Source organism: Xenopus laevis, chromosome 7L (assembly GCF_017654675.1).
Source record: "Xenopus laevis strain J_2021 chromosome 7L, Xenopus_laevis_v10.1, whole genome shotgun sequence".
NCBI classification, from domain to species: domain Eukaryota; kingdom Metazoa; phylum Chordata; class Amphibia; order Anura; family Pipidae; genus Xenopus; species Xenopus laevis.
Window position 1 is genome coordinate 16,155,203 of NC_054383.1, and position 18,992 is coordinate 16,174,194.

General features: G+C 42.0%; 1 protein-coding gene and 1 long non-coding RNA gene across 2 annotated transcripts in view; one reads left to right on the forward strand and one right to left on the reverse strand.

The window, feature by feature from the left end:
* The window catches only part of LOC108696111 (serine/threonine-protein phosphatase 2A 55 kDa regulatory subunit B delta isoform), a 24,951-nt gene extending 13,160 nt beyond the window's left edge, over positions 1-11,791 (reverse strand). Inside the window, exons 1-2 of the mRNA XM_018225166.2 lie at positions 11,535-11,791; positions 10,156-10,230 (exon numbers count right to left, since the gene is read on the reverse strand). Of these exons, the coding sequence (XP_018080655.1) occupies positions 10,156-10,230; positions 11,535-11,541 (82 nt within the window). The 5' untranslated portion in view covers positions 11,542-11,791. The remainder of the gene's footprint in view (positions 1-10,155; positions 10,231-11,534) is intronic.
* A 65-nt stretch (positions 11,792-11,856) lies between these two features.
* Positions 11,857-18,678, forward strand: LOC108696113. The gene is made up of 2 exons (XR_001932189.2): positions 11,857-11,989; positions 15,967-18,678. It is a non-coding gene; the product is annotated as an uncharacterized LOC108696113 (long non-coding RNA).
* The last annotated feature ends 314 nt before the right edge of the window (positions 18,679-18,992 follow it).

Consider the following 18,992-nt stretch of genomic DNA (forward strand, 5'->3'; position numbering starts at 1 on the left):
GTATTCACTGTATTGGTGTGTTTGCTTCAGAAAATACAATAGCTTATATAAACATGGTGCTGTGTAGCTATTGGCACTGTGTAGAATACAATTGTATTTTGTTACAGAGCTTATCTGTTATCTGCTAAGTATCCTGTGCCTTTTCTCCTTTTTCAGCTTAAATGGCTGCCCCCATGGCTACACAGCAGCCCATTTGAATAAACTATAGCAGCCTTTCCAAAGCAAGCACATAACTTTTGCCAGAGTTTTTGCATGGCCCCTTTATATATTTATAGATGGCGATCATCTCCTTATGGATCTTACCACCAATGAAAATAATCTTGGCCAACCTTTCTTTCATATCCAATAGCTTCCAAACCCTTTGAGTGTCATGGCTTTTATGTGGACCACATGGTTTCTTAAATGTGGGTCCGATACTTCTAGAGGGGTCAGACTGAAGGCCAGTTAAGGTGGCCATAGACGCACCAATATCATACAAAACAAATTTCCATACAATATTCGCTGTGTGTATGGCAAGAGATGAGCCAACCGATATCGGCATAAGACTAGGATATTGGTTGACTATCGGGCCGGCCGGAAAATTTTGATCAGGCGCCTTTGAAGGCAGATACAGGTAGAATTCTATTGTTTCTGTCAATTCAGCTCTACACATGTGTATTGAAATGAACAATCTTTCTTGGAAAGACCTTATCTGGGGAAAGATCCACCAAACTAGCGGAACTTATCGCGTATGGCCACTGTAAACTGTGCATTTTCTCCTTTTTTTTCCAGCTTGAATGGCTGCCCCCATGGCTACACAGCAGCTTGTTTATATAAACTATAGTAGTACTTATCTGTTATCTACTGTGTATCCTGTGCTTGAATGGCTGCCCCCATGGCTACACAGCAGCTTGTTTATATAAACTATAGTAGTGTTTCTGAAGCAAACACGCAGCTTATACCAATACATGCTAACAGTATATTATGTGTTAATTACTCTTTCATTTTTTGGTGTTTTTTAATGTATTTTACATCTTGATTGAAAAAAGTTAAGTACACAACAAAGCTCAAGAATATAAACCACATCCTTTGGTTATTCTAAACCAAAATCAAAGTTACAACTACATAAACCAAACAATTAGAAAACCCAAAACAACCTTTATATTAATTGAGACTGGCACATAGATGTAGAATAGCAGTAGAAAACAATGCAACATTAACTAAAGTATTGTTCTTAAGGTATGGCACCTGAAAAGATCCTCTCGTTTGGCAATTTCGCCAAACAAGCAGATCTCTCTACAATGTGCTCACACTGAGGTTGGCAATATTGGGCTGATCCGATTGTGGGCCCTAGGGCCCAACGATCGGATCATAATGCAGCCAATACGGGTGGGCGGATCGCGGGACCGCATCAACGAACAGATGCGGGTGTGATCCAACGGGATTTTTAATCCTGCCCAACTTTCGCCCAGATATCGATAGAGGAAGCACTTCTGAGGGCCCCATACACAGGCCAATAAGCTGCCGACACAGTCTGTTTTTTGCTTTTATCGGCACGTGTATGGCTGGCTCAAAGGAGAATTCAACCCGTAGTTTAAAAAAACCCTCCCCCTACCCTGTGTAGACTCCCTCTACCTCCTGCCTCCCACCCCGGCAAATGCCCCTAATTTTTTTTCACACCCCCCTCCGTGCAGATTCTGGCCTCGGAGTTCATGGCAGCCATCTTCTTTCTTCGTCTTTTTCGGAAGTTGGAGTGAATTTCCGGTCCCGAACAACTGCGCATGCACCGAAAGTCAGGAAAATTTACGAATTTCCGTGACTTTCGGTACATGCGCAGTTGTTAGTGACTCCATTTACTCCAACTGCGATTGCGCCGAAAATGCCGTCAATACAAGAAGAAGTTGGCTGCCGTGAACTCTGAGGCTAGAATCTGCATGGAGGGGTGTGTAAAAATTTAGGAGCATTTGCCCGGGGGAGGGTTTTTTTCAAACTACGGGTTGAATTCTCCTTTAAGAAACAGAATTGCTTCTGCCAGATCTTCCTTCATAGAAGCTCTTTGATCTGATTTGATTATTTTGACAGATACCCAGATACTCCAGTTACCCAAAATTGCCCCGGACTCCACAGCTGTGAAGGAAAACACACTTGGCACAAGATAAGAGGGTAACACTACAGAGATAACATGAGCTGTATAAAAGTAACCAATTTATACATCACAAGAAGCATTTGTGAACATAGATCAAGCGGGTGGCAGTGGCCCTAAATGAGAGTAGTGGAATGCATTTACTAGACATATTCTAGGTTCACTCTAAGGCATGAACAAACATAGAAGGGTGTGCCGTGCTTATGCCTGCCATCTGCCATTACCTTAGCTCTGGGACTCGGCCCACTGTGACATTCTGGGACATATAGTTCGACAGTTCCCCTTGTTTCCATATACACAAGAGGGTATCATTACCTGTGCAACTGAATCACGGATATCATCAGAACAAACTGAGCCATGAACTCGGAGTCAACAGGGAGAAGCCGGGAATGAAGCACAAATCTCCATAGCAACAGGGAAATCACGGGAAAAAGGGGGCCTACTCCCCAAAAATATGGCTCAGAATTCCACAAGACAAATTCGTTTTTAAGAAGCACAGCATAGCCCAGACACAATGCTCTTTGGGCACCAAAAGATGGAGGGACTATGTAATTTACCGAATGCCACAATCTGCATGTCCAACAGGGATACCGTGTTGAATACCCTGGTGTCGATTGTCTAACATAAATCAGATATTTCCGCAACAGGGTATAAACAGTTAAATTGAAAGTACTTTCAAGTTTCCTGGAGCAGCTATGTAAGGGAAAGGCAGTCAAATTATGTCCCAGTAAAAACTCTGTGCTAAATTCTTCCTTATTTGTAAACCTGAGTGACCAGCGGCACATGCACTAAAATGCAGCAGAGATACAGTATAATCCATATGCAAACTAGTTCCTGCTAGTAATTTAAAGAAAACATACCTGACCTAGAACAAAGATTGCAGAAGAAGAAATGCTCATAAAAAAGATTATGTTTTTATGGCTGTAGGCTGCCCATCCCTGCACTAATCATGCAATCGATGGGCCATGGAGTAGAGCTGTGACGCCATTTAGGATATGCTACTTTAAGCAATCTCTGCACTGCTGCTACCGAATGCATACTCCAGGCTCGTAGCTGATCCCTGTGTGGGAAAGCAGTTACCTACAATACAACACCACAAAGTCACATCACTGGGACACACAAAAAAGAGAAGCAGCCGGGGGTGGAGCCAAGATGTACCCATTGCACCCATTCATTGCCGTAATCCTACAAGCACCCAACACACTGGATATTCCTTAGATATGCAAGGACTGCAGCCCTATTACTGTATAATCCAAGCCTTTATAATGAGTAACATCAGCTGCTTGTGTTGTCAGGCCATTGTTTGAGTGCCACTGACCCTGCACATGCTCAGTGTGTTCAGGGCTGTTGTGGAGAAACTACGTTACCAGAATCGTCAAAATATTAATAAAGGTTAAAAGGTCTCATAGCAACTGATGCCTGAGGGCTGACTGTAACCGCTTTCTGATGCACAACACACTGGTTTCTATGCTGCCATGTGATATGACTAGGAAGTACTAATCTGCCCTGTATCATGACTTTTATATTGTATATAAAGTCCATCATTAAAGTTTAGGGAACCAACAACAGTCGAGAGCACATTGTGAATAAAAAAAATGCACAGAGGGGGTACTGGGGTGTCTTCAGAGACACAGATCTTCACTAAGGCAAAAAGAGGTTTTATTACCTAAAGGGATGCACCGAATCCAGGATTCGGTTCGGGATTCTGCCTTTTTTTTTAGCAGGATTTGGCCGAATCCTAATTTGCGTATGCAAATTAGGGGCTGGGAGGGAAGTTGCATGACTTTTTGTCACAAAACAAGGAAGTAAAAAAGTTTCCCCTTCCCACCCATAATTTGCATATGCAAAATAGGATTCGGTTCAGCATTTGGGCAAATCTTTCGCAAAGGATTCGGGGGTTCGGCCGAATCCAAAATAGTGGATTCAGTGCATCCCTAATTGACTATAAGGGCAGAGACACGCTCAAATTCGGGGAGATTAGTCGCCCGGCAACAAGTCTCTTCTTCAGGGCGACTAATCTCCCCGGACTGCCTTTCCCTGCCTTCGTTTCCGAAGTCACCCAAAGTATCCTCGTGAAGCAACTTCGGAAAATGAAGCGCTCCGAGTGCCATCCCACCGGCGGTTTATATTCTAGCCGACGGGAAGGCAGTTCGGGGAGATTAGTCTCCTCAAAGAAGAGAAGATTTGTTGCCGGACGACTAATCTCCCGAATCTGAGCATCTCTGCTCTAAGGGCAAATAGTTTGTTGGCCGATAGTTGGCTGGAAAGCAAATCACACAAATAAATACACACAATGTTATAAATGATACAAGGTTCACCAAAAAGGTAAAAGAGGAAAAATCAGCCAAATAAAATTTCAGCACATTAATCAGCTGGAAGTCGTATAAACAAACCCTGAACATGGCAATGGATATTCCTCGTTTTAATTCATCAGGCAGGACAGATATCTGGACTCATTTGGGCCTACAAAGCAAGTGGGACACGTGGATTTTTCATTCGTGATTCAGCATTATTTACCGGAATTCAGTAAAGTAGCACATTACTTGCACAGGATTTACCCCAAGCATTGTGTTTTTATCAAGGTAACATTTGTAATTGCTTCTCTGATATTTCACCTTCAGTTTTTTTCAGTTCAGTTGTTTCAGATAAAAATAGACATTTCAGTTATTATCTATTTGTGCCTGTTTATGCAATATTGAAGTTTTAAAGAGATCATTCACCTCTAGGTTAACTTTTAGTATGTTATAGAATGGCTAATTCTAAGCAACTATTCATTTGGTCTTCATTATTTGCATAGGTTTTTTTTAATCATTTGCCTTCTTCTAACTCTTTCCAGTGTTAAAATGGGGGTCACTGACCCCATCTAAAAAGAAATGCTCTTTAAGGACTCTTTGTAAATTTGTATTACTCCTCTTTCTTTTCAGGCCTCACCTATTCATATTCCAGTCTCTCAATCAAATGAATGCATGGTTGCTAGGGTAATTTGGACCCTAGATACAATAGTTGCTAATATCCTACAGATGCAAACTGTAACAGTTCAGAATCTGCACCTGGATCACTGAGCTGCCAGACAAACACCAGAGGCAGGAACACTAAACTAACATTTTGGAAAAATTATCAAATGTAAAACATGGAAAGTGGTAGAAAAAATAGTATATTTCTGGTGAAAAATCCCTAGAATCGTTGTGCCTTGTACTTTGTAGGTATAGTAGTGAATCTGAAGAACTTTTGTGATGAGTACAAACAGATCCAATTTTGCTCTGTTATGCCCCTGTATTTGTAACTAAGCCCTACTCTGTTCAATTCTTAAAGGACCAGCAACATAAATTTTTTTTAAAAAATTTTTTTTTACTTAACGAAAAAAAAAAAAACCAAGACACAACTTTAAATTCGCAGTCTTTATTAAGAAATAAATTACTGATTCTCCGCTTGCGATCCTCTTTAGAAACTGCAACAGGGCGACGATCCATCGTGCGGAGCTCAATTTCTCCTCCCTGGCTATTTCCTATAGAAGGCAGGGAGAATAAATCGAGTCCCGCACCATGAATCGACGACGTTTCTGAAGAGGAACGCAAGTGGAGAATCTGTAACGTATTTCTTAATAAAGACTTTGCAAATTTAAAGTTAAAAGTGTCTTGGTGTTTTTTTTTTAAGTAGAAATTCATTTTTTTAAAAAAAAAATGTTTTTGTTACTGGTCCTTTAAGCTGAGCATAAACACACAGATCCACTGCTTTGACAAGGACACAAATAAGAGTATGTTTGCCCAAATTGCCACCAATGTAGTAGGCCAAATTAGACTCATTCAACCCCCAATGAACGGATTTTAACAGGTGGGCAAGAAAGGCTGTTGGGAGAGTAGAGGTATGGGACCTGTTATCCAGAATAATCGGGACCTGGAGTTTTCCGAAAAACGGATCTTTCCTTAAATTCGATCTTTACACCTTAAAGGGCATGTAAAGTCTAAAATAGAATAAGGCTAGAAATGCTGTATTTTGTATACTAAATATAGACATGAACTTACTGCACCACAAGCCTAATCAAACAAATGATTTATGCTTTCAAAGTTGGCTACAGGGGGTCACCATCTTGTAACTTTGTTAAACATCTTTGCAAGACCAAGACAACGCACATGCTCAGCGTGGTCTGGGCTTCTTCTTAGGGATCGTCATAAACAAAGCAGCATTTTGGATTAAAATGGAGTTTATGGCCTTTCTGTAATTTGGAGCCTGATTCAGTCCTCGCCAAACCTGCTCAACAAATATTTTCCCCATTCCTGGACGGATATTGGTCGGGCAGGCTGTCGGATAACAGGCATCCATGGGTCAATAAACTACAAAGTGGGCAGAAAGTATCAGCCTTTGTATGGTCAGCTTTAGGTTTTTATCTCTACAAGCTACAGACAGCTTTTTCCTTCAAACAGAAAAAACAAAGAAAAGATATACAGTGAAAACTCAATTTTACATAACCTGATTTTGTTTTTCCTCATTTAACATTGTTGTTTTGTGGTCCCTACTATATATTATGCAGAATACGTTCTTTATTTTACACCATTTTTTTTCTGGTCCCCTGGAAAACATAAAATAGTACTGTACTACTGTGTTATTACGTAAGCACACCTGAATGAGGGGGGGGGGGGAGATATATTTTCCAACAACAGTGGCTAGGAGAGCAATGGAATGAATTTCAATGAATATTTAGGGGCACCAGGCATGAAACCCTTACCTCTCTCTTCTGAGGAAAAATGCAATGCAAGTCTCTTTCCAACAGAGACTAATTAAGAGTGAACGTCATTGGTGTTCTAGGGAGAAAGCTTTGCCAAAAATAAACGAGTGTAGCTGTTTTTCATGCGTAGGAAAGTCATAGCAGGATTACCTTAAATAAGCTCTCCCAAGCAAGTAGTGTACTTCACCCAGCACTTCACTACCTTCCCCTGAGTAACGATCTTTGTTCTTCAAGCTTGCACTTCTGTATACTTCTGTATGCTTTATAACAATCTTAATTATTAGAAACCCACTCTCCCAATGCAAATTTTATGTATTTAAAATTAAACCGAACATTAGGTCACTATGTAAAACACCTCTGCACACTAGATTTTATATATAGGATAAATGAAAAAACCCTAATTCTATAGGCAATTATGAGTATCATATGGTGTTGCTTTTACATGGGGCTATAAATTAATATAATCTTTAAAAATAGCCCCTTTATTGGAGCTCCCTATAGATGTTCACAGGTCCCTGTTTCAAATGAGGGGTGGGCGTGTCCTAACGTTCCTGCCAGAAGCACAGTAGGAGGGGGGCAGCCAATCACAGCCCTGCAGTCACTCAAGCAGACAGGTTTCAGTTCCCTATCAGGTCCTGCTTGCTGCTGATTGGTTCCTGTCCTACAGTAGTGAGCGGAGTTCCCCTGCACAGCCTGGGAATTAGAGTTTTTGCAGAAATATTCAATAAATAAACCTGAAACACTACTATTTTAAGCACAATTCTTCTATATCTAAATAAGTATAACACACTGGTACGTTATTATTAGACGAAATGTCTCCTTTAACAGCCGGTGAACTGTGCCAATATAATTCCATAACTGAAGAAAGTGGAGACATGAAGCTCTCCTGCGATGATGAATCATCCAGGTAGCATAATTTGTGCCTAAAAAAACAGGCATCCCCCAGTGACTGGACCTTTTCTTACCCTTTAAAACCCACTACATTGCAATTAAGGGATCCACTATCCAGAAAGCTCCAAATTATGAAAAGGTCGTCTCCCATAGATTCCATTTTATCCCTTTTCTCTGTAATAATAAAACAGTAGCTTGTACTTGATCCCAACTATGATATAATTAATCCTTATTGGAAGAAAACCAATTCTATTGGGTTTATTTAATGTTTATGTGATTTTCTAGTAGACTTAAGATCCACATTACGGAAAACCCCCAGGTCCCGAGAATTCTGGATAACAGGTTCCATACCTGTATAAATGTAATGCAAAGGCAGCAGAAATTCACCGTGTTCAACAACATCCATCAACACAGAACAAAACTACACGGGCTTCATCTAAAAGCCAACAAACTTGATCTGCCTCTGAACTGACTAGTACCAAAGCCAATTATAAACAAGGAGACTGACATGCTACAATCCCAGACATACCATGGTAATTATAAAAACCCCAACCTCTGGTTTGCCATGGTACAGGTATGAACCGGTTATCCAGAATGCTCGGGACCTTGGGTTTTCCAGATAACAGATCTTTCCGTAATTCAGATCTTCATGCCCTAAGTCTACTAGAAAATCATGTAAACATTAAATAAACCCAATAGACTGGTTTTGCTTCTAATAAGGATTAATTATATTTTAGTTGGGATCAAGTACAAGCTACTGTTTTAATATTACAGAGAAAAAGGAAATGGAGTCTATGCAAGACGACCTTTCCGTAAATTGGAGCTATCTGGATAACGGGTTTCCAGATCCTATCTATCTATCTATCTATCTATCTATCTATCTATCTAGTCATATGTTACCAATGTGCAGTTGCTTTCAGTCTAGCAGGCCGATAACATGACACAATTCAATAATCCATTGAAACATTATCATACATAGAAGTCTTTAGGCCACTTGGGCATTCTGCAAGCCTACAAATCACATGCAGGGCTACAGCTTCACTATTGTGAATACATCACTACTTTATATATGGGAAAGTGAAGGTGCTGTCCAAATAGAAGCCTGGCGCACATGCATCCCAAGGGATATGTTTGACATACACCTTATATCTAAGGTTCTTTGGAGAAGTTGCATGACATTTTTCTAGAACTGCCCCAACAATTAAGTTTACTACAAAAGAAAAATGCTTACACTTGTCTGTTATAGGACATTCATGAATATCAAGTAGAAGCTGCTGAAGAGTTAAAGGGATGGTTCACCTATAAGTTTCCCATGGTTGCCACTGCTGTATGTCTATGTGCTGCACATTTATTGTTATTGCTACTTTTTATTACTCATCTTTCTATTCAGGTCCTCTCCTATTCATATTCCAGTCTCTTATTCAAATCAATGCATGGTTGCTAGGGGAATTTGGAGCCTGTTGAAATAGCAAACTGGAGTAGCTGAATAAAAAGCTAAATAACTCAAAACCATAAATAATAAAAACCAATTGCAAATTCTCAGAATATCACTCTCTATATCATACTAAAAGTTAACTCAAATATGAACAACCCCTTTAACATCCATGGCTGTCCACGTGGAGACACATGGGCTGGATGTGACTTTCCAGTAGACCTTTATGACCCCATTCTGCTCAAGGGCTCCATAAACTTTTTTGTTTGGCATTATAATTTTACTATACATCCATGCGTTAAAAGTATTGTATGGCAAATAATCAGCCCACCACATGGACAAATCACTGCCCTTAGGTAATGGATAATTTACAATACAAGACAAACGGTCAACTAGCAGTTGAACTATAAACATTCCCATAGCGAAATGTGGAGGATACAGAAAGTCCTTGTTCAACTAAAACTGGGGCACAGTGGATATTAGGGATTCACCGAATCAACTATTTTGGATTCGGCCGAATCCTTTGTGAAAGATTCTGCCGAATACCGAACTAAATCCTAATTTACAATATGCAAATTAGAGGTGAGAAGGCGGAAAACTTTTTTTACTTCCTTGTTTTGTGACAAAAAGACACACAATTTCCCTCCGTCCCTAATTTGCATATGCAAATTAGGATTTGGTTCGGCCCGGGCAGAAGGATTCGGCCGAATCCAAATCCTGCTGAAAGAGGCAGAATCCCCAACCGAATCCTGGATTCGGTGCATCCCTAGTGGATATACACAGCTTATTGCCTTCTACTTCTGTGTAGGAAGAATATATTTCTTTGTATAAACACATTTATTTTACAGCGCTGCGCAATATGTTGGCACTTTAAAAATATTCTAATAATAATAATAAATTCCTCCTCAGCCCCTAATGGATTTTTAGCAGTGTTGCCCTATCCAAGCCGTGACTCCCGACACCCTTAACCATCGGCGCTGTACAAACCTTCCGCCACATCCTCGTCAATGGCACCTTTCACTTGAGAGAAACACCACTGGAAATCATTCCCTCCGCCCACTCCTGCAAGAGAGAAGCCGAAAAGTGAGAAAAGCACCTTGCCACCTTCTGCTCCATTTACCATCCTTGGCATCACCAGTGGCAAACCACCCAAACCTGTGCCCCCTCCTCCTCCTAAAATGTTGATCTGCTTGATGGCCATGGAGTCTGGGTGTTATATGTAACGTCAGCTCTGTGCCCCTCTCACCCATATAATGTATAGGGCTGAGTGTAAAGGTGGCCATAGACGTAACAATTACGATCTTTCTTGGAAAAGATCTTTCCAATTAAGATTGTTCCTTTCAATACACACGTGTAGAGCTGAATCATCAGATATACAGACAGAAACAATAGAATTCTACCTGTATCTGATGATTCAGCACTAACAATGGCCGATGTTTGGATTCCTTCAAAGGCACCCGATTAAAATTTACCATCCAGCCTGATCGATGAGCCGACCGATATTTTGAGCCGATCCCACCATTCATTTTATTATCTGTGCGTCTATGGCCACCTTAAAGGAGAATTCAACCCTGCTCTAGGGCTTTAGCACACGGGCAGATTCAGTCGCCTGGCGTCTGCTAAAATGAAAACACTCCTGCGGCAGTGCACTCACAGCTCTTCGATTTTCGAAGTCACCCGAAGTTGCCTCACGAGGAAACTACGGGCGACTTCGGAAGCGCCGTGAGTGCACTGCCGCAGGCGTTTTTCATTTTAGCAGGCGGAAGGCAGTTCTGGGAGATTGGCACCGCGAAGAAGAGGCGATCAGTCGCCAGGCAAATAAATCTCTCCGAATCTGCCCGTGTGCTAAAGCCCTTAAAGCTTTTGTGGGTATATTTATCCCATTGTTATGTAGTGTATCATATGCCAGACTGACTGATTTCCTAACCTGCTACTTATTAAAAGAACAGACTTAAACATATTCAAGACAAATAGGGGTCCCCAACAAATTTGGGGTTCTATTAGTAGGGGACACAACTTGGGACTGGGAGGCCCAATTTGTGATCACCCAGTATATTATATGGCCTCTATATAATATAACCCCCCTGTGAAGATGGGGAGCCCTCCCCTCACCCCCACTACCTGCCCTGTAGAAAGGATCCCTAATGTAACACATTTGTGCAAAGCATTATGGGAGGAGTGGCTGCACTACAGCTCCCATCATGCCCTGACAAGCATCACGCAGAGTGAGGCACTTTTCCCTAGGCCGTAATGAATGGCAGCGACAGGGAATGCCGGGATAACCATGCTGATGCAGAACTACGATTCCCAGCGTCCCTGGTTCCGCAGTAGGGATGCCCAACCGCTCTCCTCTCTCTGGTATTTACCTGCCATGGCTGCCCTCTAGGACCAGGCCTTTCCTGAGCCTCCCGCGGACGGGAGGGAGTTTCCGCCCTTCAGACTCTCGCTGCCCTCCCTCCCCCGGTGGCGCGGCTGCTCGGATAGTCACGTGTGGAAGTCCCTGTCTGTGTGGGAGGGAGGGGACTGGGGGAGGAAGGAAGGAAAAAGACGGGAAGCGCTTCGGGAAAAGGGGACGCAGCGCTCAGTATCCGCCACTCTCGGCTTCTCCGGGACGGGGTTTCAAAATGGCGCCCATGACCCGTCGACATGATTAGGTGACGTCATTTAACCCTGCAGGCGCCGGGCGCGGCACTGAGGCAAAAAGAGTGAGAGTGAACGATGCGGTCGCCCCTCCCCCTCTCTGACCGGCACCAAAGGTGGGCGTGGCGCTTGCGGCTGGCCCCGTGCGATTGGTCGGCTGAGGCTGAGCGTATAGGCATAGGTGTGTATTTATATATCGGCAGAGATATTTATAGCGACTGTGGTTCACTTGTGCGCATTTACTGCTCAGGAGGGAGGGGGCTGATTGTGTACAAGGTGTGAGCTCTGGGCTTTTATCAATCGGAGAGGAGGGACGGACAGATGTGACTGGTCTGAGGGACAGGGTTGGTCTAGTGAAGAAAAAGCATTTGCCCTGGGTCTAGGGTTGTCACCTGACCTGTATATTTTACTGGCGGCCTGTGGAAATGATGGTTCATCCCAATGTTATTAATATGGAAAAATCATAAATACATAGGAAGTAGGGTTGTCACAGGGGTGCTTGGCCAATCAGGCGACCTGAGAATATCGCTTCAGGCGCCAGCGCCCCACTGGGTATCAAGACCAAAAATGCCGCTCCTGGTACTTTAAGAGTCAAATTTCCGTTTTTTCAAACCGGAAATTTGGCTTTTCTAACGCAGAGGGCGTGATTATTTTCTGCGCTAGCGTCTCAGCCCTCTCTGCCGCCCTCGTGGGACGGCAGCAACTGCAAACTGCTTCAGGGGGCGGAGGGGCCAGAATCTCCCCTGGTTGCCACCTGATTTGGTTTTGACCCGATTAGTTGGGTTTTTCTAAGGCCTGTTCGGGTCTCAACATTCTGTTCGGTTTTCAGCCTTGAGAAACCCGGACATTAATCTGGCCTGAACTGAAAACCAATTAAATACCAAGATCACTCGCCATGACGTGGCTTCGTTATGCAACTGCTGTTCATTTCTTGTTATTAAAGAAACAGAAATAAGGACATCCATCAAAAATAAGAAATGTTTTTTCTAAATGAGCATTGCTGTATTTCAGAGCTTTCTGGATAACTGATTTCTGTATAATAGATCCCATACCTGTAATTAAAGGATTGGACGTACTTCTCAGGAAGAATAGGCAGAGTGTAGGGTTTCAACTGGACATCTCAGTTTGTCAAAGGGCTGTCCGTTCAAAACTTTCTGTTCCATTTAAAACATTGTGAAAACTGGACAGAAATCCATCCATTTGCATATAAGTGATGTAATAACCCTGACCCAGCATCATAGCTCCACGTCATCATTGTGCCAGCCTCTGATGTCATCATGCCCCCCCAAGACACTCTGATGAAGTGTCAATTCTTTTGACACGAAATGCGTTAGATGTAAATCCCCTCCTTTGTCATTTTTAAAAGTGCATAAATAAAGCCGATATATTGATTAATATCAGACTCCAAGAATGCTTTGATCAGCGCTCTGCAGCGGTAACAGTAATAATCTGGCCAATACATAAAAAACATGTAAATACTGAGATACTCACCTCAACATGGCTTAGTTACTATCAAGTGCAGTTCATTTCTTATTATTACAGATACAAAAAAAAATACTTTTTTTCTAATTTAACATTACAGTATTTCAGAGCTTTCTGGATAACTGATTTCTGTATAATACCAGTAATGAAAGGATTGGGCTTACTCAACAAGCAGAATATAGCTAGAGATTGCCACCTGTGTGGTTTTGAGCTGGGCATCAACACTTTAAAACATTGCAAAAACTGTATAGAAATCCAGCCTCGCACGGGTGTCATAACTCCACCAACATTATTGTGCCCTCCTCTGATGTCATCATGCCTGTTCCTACATCACTGCCCCACCCCCAATGCCCCATCTGCCCTGCCCCCCGTGTTCAGTTTAGCCATCAGCAAAGGTGGCAACCCCAACTATTTTTTTCCAGAAAAGGCGGCGCCCCTAGAGTATCAGGAGCCCCCATTATCTATTGTATTATATACACATCAGTAATGTGCAACCTGGGGCCCCTCAGCTGGGACAATCATCAGCATCACTGGTTACAGTGGCATCCAGGCTGGAAAGTGAGGATGCTGGTGCTGTTGAGGGCAGGGTTTGCCAGCCCAAAACTAGCCTAAACCTGGCTAAACATGAGCAAAGGGGGCAGGGCAGATAGCATTGTGGTGGGCATGATGACATCAGAAAAAGGCACATTGATGTCAGTGGAGTTATGAGACCAGGGCGGGATTAGTGCATCACTAATGGCTTGATTTGTGTTCAGTTTGCTGAATGTTTTAAACCGGACAGAAAGTTTTGAACAGACAGACGGAGATATCAAGTTCAAAACCACAGGGCTGGCAACCCTATCTCTATCGATATTCTGCCCGATGAGTAAGCCCAAACCTCTAACTACAGGTACGCGATCTATTATACAGAAATCGGTTATCAAGAAAGCTCTGAAATACAGAAATGCTAATTTAGAAAAGCAATTTCTTATTTTTGATTGATTGGAGAGTCTTTTTTTTTTCAACCCAACTTAACTATGTATCAATGATTTCCTTTTTTTTTGTTTCTGTAATAGTAAGAAGTTAACTGTACTTGATAAAAACTAAGCCATGTTAAGGCAAAGATCTTAGTATTTCATTTTTTTTTTTTATTATTCACCAGATTATTGTTCGAGTTTTACAAGGCTGAAAACCGAACAGAAAGTTGAGACCCGGACAGGCCTTAGAAAAAAAGAACTGTTCGGGTCAAAATCGAAATAGGTGACAACCCTAGCCAAGAGTCACTTCAAAAGTAGCCCAAAAATGGCACATGTGCAGTGAAAAAGAATCTAAAATATAAATATGTGAAAATACGCCTTTTTCAAATTTTCACTGAATTCTTCCATGAAGTAAAATGGGACAGATACGCCCATCACCAGGGAAAGTAACTACAGAGGGGGACCTAGGAGGTATAGGGACCCCATAAGGCCCTAAAGGTGGCCATAGACGTGCAGATTTACCTTCACATCGGACGAATGATCGTTCGGTGCCATCTCTCCACCTGCCACTAACAATTCCGATCAAATAAAGTAGTAAAAGAACAGATCAGACGATGTTCTGCCCTGACAGCAATCGTACGAAAGTTATGTCTGACCAAAGCTAGTGACAGTCTCCCACTGAAATCATCATATCAGCAAAACATGCAGTGATATTATCGGTAGCCGACGGAAATTTTGTAACCTGTCTGATCGACTGAACGACTGATCGCCCTAGCACGGAAAATGTCGGGACACGCAACACATGGCCGAAAGTCATGCAAAACGGAGATTTGTACAATCGGATCTTTGAGTCTATGGCCAATATTGGTAAAAAAGGTCAAAGTCTAGACATTTTGGTGGGCCCCAAAATTGTCTGAAATTGAGAAAAGTAACCAGAAAACAACAGAATGCTTTAGATGGACGGGAGAGTGGGATACAGAGCCCAAAATCTGGTAACTCCTGACTTCTACACAAGTCCCATTGCATGCTGGGTAGTCTTATATTAAACTTGGCAGCCTGCAAAACTACATTACCCGACATGCATTGGGAGACGCACACTTGGCACATTAGGACAGCAAAAAACTTTGGCTGGTTTCCAAAGTACAAACCAGCTTTTTATTCAGCAGCTCTCCAGTTTGCAGTTTCAGCAATCTGGTTGCTAGGGTCCAAATTACTATATAAGTAAATGATGATAAAATGATGATAAATTAAATTAGCAACCATGCACTGATTTGAATTAGAGACTGGAATATGAATGGGAGAGGTCTGAATAGAAAGTTGAGTAATAAAAAGTAGCAATAACAATACGTGTAGCCTTACAGAGCATTTGTTTCTAGATGGGGGTCAATGACCCTCGTTTCAAAGCTGGAAAGAGTCGGAAGATGAAGGCAAATAATCCAAAAACTATACAAAATAAATAATGAAGACCAATTGAAAAGTTGCTTAGAATTAGCCATTCTAAATGTAAAGGTGAACCATCCCTTTTATTTATAGACATATGATTAATGCTTTGCTATTTAGGTTCTGTGTTATAATTGACGGTGTAATTTCATTTTACTGGTATAAATCCTAACCAGAATAGAGTAGCAGATGCGCCAGTGATAGTATTTGTGACAGCTGATCTCTCAATAAAATGTGCTATCTCCAAAAATAGCTCCCACTTTTTCTCTTTTTTTTTCAGATGAATAACACACTTCTCCTTATTTATATTCACATCCTTGCCAAAGGCTGCTGCTTATTTCCAGAGGAAAAGAGAAACTATGACAACAGGATGAGATGTCCAAATTATGTACACACAGAACAGAGTGTAGAGACATGGAATTACTTGATGTAATTTTTAGAGTGACAAGAAAACTGTGAATGGATCAGCCATACCTGTCAGCTCCACAAAGCCGCATGGGACCAAATAGGGAAGGCGTTTTAATAGGAAACATGCTTTATATATAAGCATTTATTTTCCCTTAAAAGAGAATATTAGGACATTTACGACCAGTCTCTTCATATTGTATTTTTACATATAGGGGGTAATTTACATGGTGAGCAAAATGCATATATACACTGTATTTTACACAGCAATTTTAGGCATTCATATTGATTTGTGGTTTCCTTGGAATATGCCTTCTCAGCAGTGATGTGCAGGTCAGGAAAACCCTAACCTGCACCCGACCCTAATCTGCACACGACCCTAACCAGCAAATGTTGTCATTGTAGGACCTGCACCTGACTGTAACCTATGAAATTTTGCCATCATAGGACCCGCACCTCAAAATGTTGCAATTGTAGGACTTGGAAATGTTGCCATAGCAGGACCCATACCCGATTTTAACCCATAACATGTCATCGTAGGACCCACACCCAACCATAACCCCGCAAAATGTTGCCATTGTACGACCCACACCCGAGCCTAAACCTCAAAATGTTGCAATTGTAGGACTTGCAGTCAATCCTAACCCACGAAATGTTGCCATAGCAGGACCGGCACCCGATTCTAACCCATAAAATGTTGTCATTGTAGGACCCACAACCAACCCTAACCCCACAAAATGTTGCCATCATAGGACCCGCACCTGACCCTAACCTGCAAAATGCTGCCATAGTAGGACCCAACCCTAACCTGCAAAATGTTGTCATTGTTGGACCCATAACCAACCCTAACCCACAATATGTTGCCATTGTAGGACCAGCACCCTACACTAACCTGCCATTGTAGGACCCATAATGACCCATACCGCACAAAATGTTGCCATTGTAGGATCCTCATACAACCCTAGCCCTCAAAATGTTGCCATTATAGGACCTGCAACCAACCCTAATGTGCAAAATGTTGACATTAAAGGACCTGCACCAGACCTGCACCAGCAAATCAGGGGCACCAGCATATTCTAATGAGCAAGTGGAGGCATTTTGCAGAGTAAGTGTCTAGACAGAGTGGCAGGGTGGGCATGATGCTCTCCCGATGACGTCCCTCTGCTAGTGTAAGCCGGCTGCTCATGTGTTCATGGGGAGGTGGAACTCTTGGCACAATAAACTTAAAAATTAACAAGTTACTGTGTGCACTGGAGGAACAGTTTAACTCACACCCAACCTGAATCTGTTAAATGTACCGATAGTTTATCTCAAACCCACCCGATCTACAGGTTTTGGGCTATCCCGCACATCACTCTCAGACCTTGCGGAGAGATTACTTCAGGGAATAATAATTAAACCAAGTCTTGCCTCTGGTTTAGATATAATAAATATCCTTTTAGTGTTCCATTCCATTACTGAAGACAAGATTGAAAGAGCAATTACTGCTTCTGCAGCACCAGTAACTGTGCCAATCAACACAGCATGTTTCGGACACCTGACAAAGGAGGGCCAGCCCTGAAACATGTGTGGATCTGCACCATAAACGGCATTGCAGAAGCAGTTATTGCTCTTTCAGTATAGTTTTTAGATTAGATGTGCCACTAGAGTGCTAATTCATTGGTGGAACCTGACTGCTCAGCGTTTACAGCATTGTCTTTTCTTGTGCTACTCCACTAGCCTTTACAAGCAGGGTGTCAGGCTCTTTTCCATTGTGACCCTAAAATGAATCAAGTATATTCAAGTTACACCACTCCTCCTCAGTCTAAAGGAAAGCCACTTTGGTGAGAATGCTTTTCACCACCACTCTTCCTGTATTCCTGAAAGATTCCTGGGAATGTCAGCATAGGTAGCATGATTCCCACTGAAACTGAAATGTGATAATTTTGTCCTCCTCAACTCTTCTTGAGAGAGCCTTGAAGGTCAAGGCACTCATTGTAACATTAACCTATAGAGTAGTCTACTGGCTTATACTCATGTACAAACAAAATGTACAGGCACCCAATCCCATTGAGTTCCAAAGACCATTAGAAGTAGCCTTCAAGATGTTGTTCTACAGTTTGCACATTACAGAGTAGTTTGGTCTTCACCAGAACAAGTTCTTGGTCAGAACAGGCCTATTGCTTGGTCCTGAGAAGATCATGTTACCATTTCCTAATTAAGTCATGGACCATCATTTATAATTCCGCTGACTGACTAGTGGTTGTTTTGAAAGCTCTCTGTTGAAATATTCTTTTATAGGGCAAGATGCCACTTCCAGTGAAGAAGGTGAGCAGTCAGCTGTATACTGGACTAGGTGTGGAGAGCAACGCCAAAGCCTCTATTGACAGTCTTCCAAGAATAAAAGTAGCATCAATTAATGCTGATGCAATGTTGCAGAACATGTTTGTGCTTTGGAAACGCTCTTAATACAGCAGTGAAATATTTTTCAAATAAGATCAGAAAGTGACTCATTGCTTTCGTCTGTAAATGGATGCCTGGATGAATGAGTCTCCGATGTGCTTTGAAATGTTGGCAAACTGCATGAATTAAATTGATGCCTCTATGACTCTTCTGCTTTGCTCATAAATGTGTTGTTATCTGCCAATATTTTCCTGGCTACTCATAATATGCTATAGCACTGGAATAAAAACTCATTTAAACTTAATTCCAATATCCCATAATTCCCCTTGAGTGAGTGTTAAAAATCTGTAATTTTGCTCATTAGTGAGCATTTTCCCACCCGCCAGGCTGGAGGTGCCATAGGCAGCAAAACAAATTCTATCACATATTGTGCCACCTGAGCATGTTGCATCTTGTATGCCTAATGAAGGCACATCCGGCAAACAGGTTAAAGAATGACAAACCCAATATCCACTTCTT